The sequence below is a fragment of the Pholcus phalangioides genome, unplaced genomic scaffold (genome assembly GCF_987345545.1).
Source record: "Pholcus phalangioides strain wild (caught in Gottingen) unplaced genomic scaffold, Ppha-v1.0 ptg000003l_1, whole genome shotgun sequence".
NCBI lineage: Eukaryota > Metazoa > Arthropoda > Arachnida > Araneae > Pholcidae > Pholcus > Pholcus phalangioides.
Genome location: NW_028301596.1, coordinates 20,477,605 through 20,483,969, shown reverse-complemented (window position 1 = coordinate 20,483,969; position 6,365 = coordinate 20,477,605). Strand labels below are relative to the sequence as shown.

The window sequence follows — 6,365 nt, the reverse complement described above, 5'->3', positions numbered from 1 at the left end:
AATGAATATTTAAATCTCTGAGTTTAATATACAGGGTGTCCAATAAAATCGTAAATAATTAAAAAATTCATAAAAATTGAAGGAATTGGTATGTTTGAATGCGATTTCCGAATAAGTTAAGGGGGATTTTTTTCTGGTACAGGAAAAAGTTAAAGTTTCTGTCGATAGAGGGTGCTGCACAGAAACCACTGGAAATATGCAAATCCGAGTCCTATAAAATGCAGGGAGTATGATTAACAGTTCATTCCTGAATTTTTCTGTTACTGGCGCTTCCACAAGGTTTTCATTGTGATGTTCACATTGGTGGATAAAGCACTGTTGGGAAGTTGCTCAACCTCAACCACGAATAGCCGATTGAAGCTTTAGGAACGTTTTGGGCACAGAACAGATTGATGAAATGTTCAGGTCCCATCACTCGTTCTGCACTGGCGTGAAAAATTTGAACTATTTTCTTTAATAACTTAGAATAAAGAACAACTTTTTCGCGAACCACAAAGAAACCAATTCCTTTAATTTTTATGAATTTTTAAATCTTTTACGAATTTATGGGACACCCTGTACGTCTCCCTATATTTTATGAAATCCAAATTTTGGTTTGTTAATTAATTATACGTAGTTAATTTCATTATATACGGGGGGGGGGGGGAAGGTAGATCATGTCCTACGATACCCACGATCTGACTGGGTTCCACCTGCATTATGATTTTTTTCTTGCGCATTTTTGATAAAAGTAGCTCAACAGTTTCTTAGGAGAGGTGGCTCCTTAATATACGAGTAGGTCAGTGTTTCCTCAAAGTGTGCGTCACGGCTCCTGGGGGAGGGGCGTCACCAATCTTAGTCAAAGGCGTCGCAGCGAGCAGGAGATATTCATTTCTGTTCCTATTTATGTTTTGAAGTGGTCCTTTTATAATTATCCTTAACTTAATCTTTAACGTGTATTTTTTGAAACTAGTCCCGGACCTTTTCCAAATTAACTTCATCGCTTCAAAATACGAGGAACAGGTCGCTGCCTGTGGTGAAATCACTCCCATGCACTGTTTAACAACATGTAGATTAACCGCACATGGGTATGCCCGCTGTTAGAAATGTCACACTATGGATCAGAGATTTTCAAAAACAAAAGTAGAGTGAATAAAGTAAAGAAAATTAGATGGATAGGAGACACAATGAAGACAAAGTGATTCCACACATGCCATTGCAATCAATAGTCAGTGCCGTCTTAAGGCGGACCTCACAAAAATAAGATCTGGTTGAAATTTTCAAGAATTTGCCAGGTAGGGCCTGAGAAAAATCACTTGGCCCGGGGCCCCATAATGCTCTTAAGACAGCCCTGCCAATAGTACATGTGCAGAATGCACCACCTCGCCATTCGCAAAGCAAAAAGAAAGTGATCAACTATAAAGAAGATTGACTGATGGAACAAGAACAGTGTAATGCCGTGGAAATCGAACGATTTAAATTAAAGACCAAACCGATTATGGATTTCATATCACATTCCCCCGAGTGATTTCAATATACGATATAGGATTATACGTTTGATTTATGATTGCATAAGTAGATCATGATCTTGTGCAACTGATTTTTACTTAGATTACGATTATAATGTATTTTGTAATATATGTATGTTCTCATAAATAAATTTCTCACGAACTGAGTACCTGCCAGAGTTACTCTGTTCGTGAGGATAGTGAACCGATATTGCTATATGGTGATATGGCCTGGGTATCTATCGGTTTGAGAGTCCTTTTATAAGTGAAAATATCTACTAAACTGTTTTGGGCAGCCGCGGGTGACAAAAGTTTGAGAAAAACTGGAGTAGGTGAATTAATTAGAGGCAAAAATATTTACTTATTTATACAATATTGTTTGTCCGAGGCCTATACACGACAATGCTGTGATGGGATTTGACACAGGAAACGATTGATGCTACGTAAAAAATCAGAAACTAAAGTACAATCTATAGTTTCTGATGGAAGGTTGTTCCAATCTATAATTTTTCGGGGCAAAAACTAAATTTGAAGCAATCTGTGGATGCAAGGAAAGGTTTCAGTTTTTGAGAGGGATTGAGTTTGGCCGAAAAATGTGAAGATTTGTTTAGAATATGGAAGTGCTAAAGTTAAAATAGCCATGTATAATTTTGAAAAGTAGGGCTTGGCGAGCGATATATCTACAGGAGGTAACTGGATTAAGTTGGTGTTTGAGCTGTGTGATGGAAACAGAGGAAGACCAGTAGTATAAAATGAAGCGGGTAGATTTATTTTGGATAGATTCCAGCTTAATTATATTGGTTTGTGTGGAAGTCCTAAATTTCACAGGCATACGTGAGGACAGGAAGGATATAAGTTTGGCAGCATAGATATCGGAAGTGGCGGGTGGTAAAAAAAAATAGATCAGGATAAAAGAAAGAGGTCCATTTTACACAGAGGACTTGATTCGCAGACATTGAGAAGCAGCCTTGTTGTTGAAGACCCTGAAGAAACAAGTTAAAAATTTAACCCAAAACAATCGCCATTGTAAATTCGGGAATGAAATGCAAAAGCAGGAAATAGTTATAATATGGATAGAGTAAAAATTAAATTTTATTTTACAGATTTTTACATTTGAAAGTGACTGCAAAGGAAACAACGAAAAAAAAAAAAAAAAAAAAAAAAAGGAAAAAGAAAAAAAAAGTGATTCCATATGAATTATTTGTCGGAGAAAAGTCATTTTCTCTTAGAATCGAACGTCTGGTGACCTCCAAAAAAAGGCATCATGAATACAATACCTCTTTACATCATGCAAATTTTCTTTCCTTTCTTGATTTTATTTCTTGGCAACTATTCGCTACGAGGAAATTAAACTGTCAAGAATCGAGGAAGAAAAAAAAAACACTTAAAATGATAGAGAGAGGAAAAAGATGAGGGCCTAATGTAGGTCGGTTTGAAAAAGCCGAGAAAGAAAAACCAGCTTCATTTCGTATAAGGCAGTGGGGCCAAGCGGTGCGAACGCAAGTCACGATGGCCGCGCGCCCTCGCCTCGAGCACGTGTACGTAGGCGCCGAAAAATGCAAAAATACGAAAAAGACTCGCTTCTTGTGGAAAATCATTTGCATTAACTGGTGAATGATTCGTCACATCTGAAAGCAGTTTTCAATCATTCGAGTGACAGATTCTAGTCTTGTCTTGCCATGTGAAGCATGAAACTGCACTTCTCGACGGGACCGAGGTTGGTATTTGCCGCTTTGATTTTATGCATTGTACTCTATTGGACCGGATTAACGCCCTGCAATGACCAGCTGTATGCGTATGTACCTTACAAGTCGAGTCTGCCGAAGCAGATAAAGCTGATAATCAACAATGAGGTGTGCGCGAACGAGGATGTCTTCATGATAGTGATAGTCCATTCTGCGACGACCCATCTCGAGCACAGAAACACGATCCGGAACGCCTGGGGTGCCACTAGCCCACTCCTGCCGAACTTGAAGGTAGCGTTCATGCTGGCTGTGCCATCCAACAGCAGCGTCCAGCAGCTGATCGACAGGGAGAACGAGTACAGCCGGGACATAATCCAAGGAGACTTCATAGACTCGTACCGCAACCTGACGTACAAGCACATCATGGGGTTACAGTGGGCTGCGAGTCACTGTCCGAGGGCCAGATACGTGATGAAGATGGACGACGACATCTTCGTGGATATGTTCCAGTTCGTGAGGGTGTTGAAGAGCGACTTAGGGCGGAATCTACGGAAGGCTATTGCGTGCTATTCCCAGCATCAGATGCCAGTGGTCAGGGACCGGTCGAGTAAGTGGTACGTATCTAAGGAGGAATTTCCAGGCGACTCCTTTGACGACTACTGCTCCGGTTGGGCGTACGTCACCGATCCGGACACCGCGAGGACGCTGTCGGAGACCGCGATGAGGATACCGTATTTCTGGATCGACGACGTGCACGTCACCGGCACGGCAGCGAGGATGGCCTTGGTCGCTAAAATGAGACTCAATCGGTATTTCGCTCTGGAAACCCAGGGACTGGTCGAGTGGGTCGCGAGCAGTAGAGACACCCTTTGGGATAAGATATTCGCTCCAACATGGGGCGATCTATCCCTCACCAGGAACGCGCATCGCAAGGCCACCAGATGTGAACGCGTCAAATGCAAGTGCTGTTTCTCCCGGATAATCCGAACGAATACATCAACGCCATCGACGATGGCCCCGACGGGGAAAAGTATTATCAAAGCCTTGCCCTTAAATTTAGCATGAACAAATTAACTCATTGTTCAACGGTCACGAGTTAACGTGTGTTTTTGCACTCATGCGTAGCTGGTGGGTGATGAGTGAGATTTTCCTTAAAAAAACCGGTCTACAATGTGTTAACTGCCAAGAGTATCAAAACATTGGAAGAAACATATCCTGTGCTGTCACATATACAAGAACGGGTGTGTGACATCTCAAAAGAAACAGCATAATGTACATAATATATGAAAATAATGTAAAAAAAATGGTGTATATAATATGAAAATATGATGAATATAAGAAAAACGAAAAAACCTATCTATGATGGAGCTATTTCTCAATTTTATCGACCAAAAACGTCAACTCTGACTTTCAGACCAGTTCAGATTGAGGCAATTTTAGTGCACAGGTCCACTTGACCAGAGGCTTATTTACAGTGGGGCTAAGCCAGCAACAGCCCACGTCAGCGAATTCGAGGAATGAGTGGTCAAGGGTGGCAAAACCATAAATCTGCCTTTGCCTGGACAGCAAGGGATTCAGTCAGTGAGAGACCAAAAGAGTGACCTGTGGATTGCACAGGCCAATGGCCAAAATAGTGACCCGCTAGAGTGTGTAAGCAAGGGAGTGACCAAAATAGTGAGTAAGCATGGAAGTTGACCTAGTTAGTGTAAGACCAAAAGTGATCTAGAGATTGTGCAAGCATGGGAGTTGACCTAGTTAGTGAAAGACCAAAAGTGATCTAGAGATTGTGCAAGCATGTGAGTGGCCGAAAAAAATTACCCGCTAGAGTGTGTAAGTATGGGAGTGACCTAGAGAGATTGCACAAGCATGTGAGTGGCCAAAAGAGAAGGCAAAAGAATCATCTAGAGAGTGAGTAAGCATGTGAGTGACTAATAGTGATTGGTAAGCAAGGGGCAAAAAGAGTGACTTAGAGCACTGGTTCTCAACCTTTGGAAGCTCTGTCATAGACAAGACTAATAAAAAATAAATGAGTAAAAATGAAACAGAAATGATTCACAGCCTGTTTTGACTAATGTCAGGGCCCAACAGTTGAGAAACACTTACTTAGAGAGTGTGAAAAATATGTGAACGACATAAAGAGTGGTATATTTACAGCGGTATATTTACAATGGCAGGTTATAGCCAGGATTGAGTTTTTGTCAAAAACTAGTTTAAACTGTTAAAAACAATCAAAAATCTAAATGAATGCTTTTGGATAATGTTTTGAACACACAATAGGTACATAACACGATTAAACTATACTTTTTTGCATATTAAAATGCTTTATTTTTAAACATTTATTACAATAATTAAAACAAAATATTAATTATAATAAGAAATTTTGAATTTTTCGACATGAAAAGAGTCTAGAACATATAAAATATAATTTTGTGGTTTATTTATCTAAAAACTACTCATTACTTTTGTTCAATTTTCTAAGCGAAATAGAGCTGTTTATTCAAAATATGTGTGATAGGACATCATGGTTAGGTTTTTGACCCCAGAAATTAACTCAGTATTAAAACTGGGGATGGTTTGATTTATCGGTTAATCGGGTCAGTTAATTGATCAGTTGTTAATAACAGTTAAAAATTTTAGTTGAGTTAATTAACTCGATCAATTAAATTAAAATTTCTAATAAAAGTTTGTGGATCAACTTAATTTTTTCGAAAAACCAATTAGATGTCCTAAAAATTCATGTTCTATACAGAATATTTTGGATAAGTGACTACATTTAAAAATAATTGAATCAATATTTTGATCAATTTAAATTCAATAAAAAAACGATGATTTCAGTTTCAGATTGAGTTTGATGGGAGTATAGGTGTGTCGCTGTGAAAGTTCTATATCAAAGGAGTTTAAAAAAAAAAAAGAGGACCTAAATTTATTGTCTCCACAATGAACAGTAGTTTTTCGTATTCTTGGAAGCATCAGCTCATCTCCTCACAAGTACCATTCGAGAGGAGTTTTTAGGGAAACAAGCAACAGTATAATCAAAAGCAGTTTCAAAATCAGTGAATAATAACCAAAAATATCTATTTTTTTTCAAAAAACGACAAGATCAAAGTGAAGAAATTACAGGTTTAGGCAATTATGTTCAGCATATTGAATTGCTTGAAGCGGGCAGCCTTAATTTTTTTAACCTATTCCTACA

General features: G+C 38.9%; 1 protein-coding gene across 1 annotated transcript; it reads left to right on the top strand.

Moving 5' to 3' along the window:
* Positions 1-2,857: 2,857 nt before the first annotated feature.
* Positions 2,858-5,454, top strand: LOC149088243 (beta-1,3-galactosyltransferase 5-like). Its single transcript, XM_089245791.1, has one exon. It carries the CDS (start codon positions 3,176-3,178, stop codon positions 4,235-4,237), a length of 1,062 nt encoding a protein of 353 aa, XP_089101917.1. The 5' UTR covers positions 2,858-3,175; the 3' UTR covers positions 4,238-5,454.
* Positions 5,455-6,365: the final 911 nt, after the last annotated feature.

Excerpts from the sequence above, each read along its gene's own strand:
- LOC149088243 (XM_089245791.1), top strand. The coding sequence starts at position 3,176 with ATGAAACTGCACTTCTCGACGGGACCGAGGTTGGTATTTGCCGCTTTG.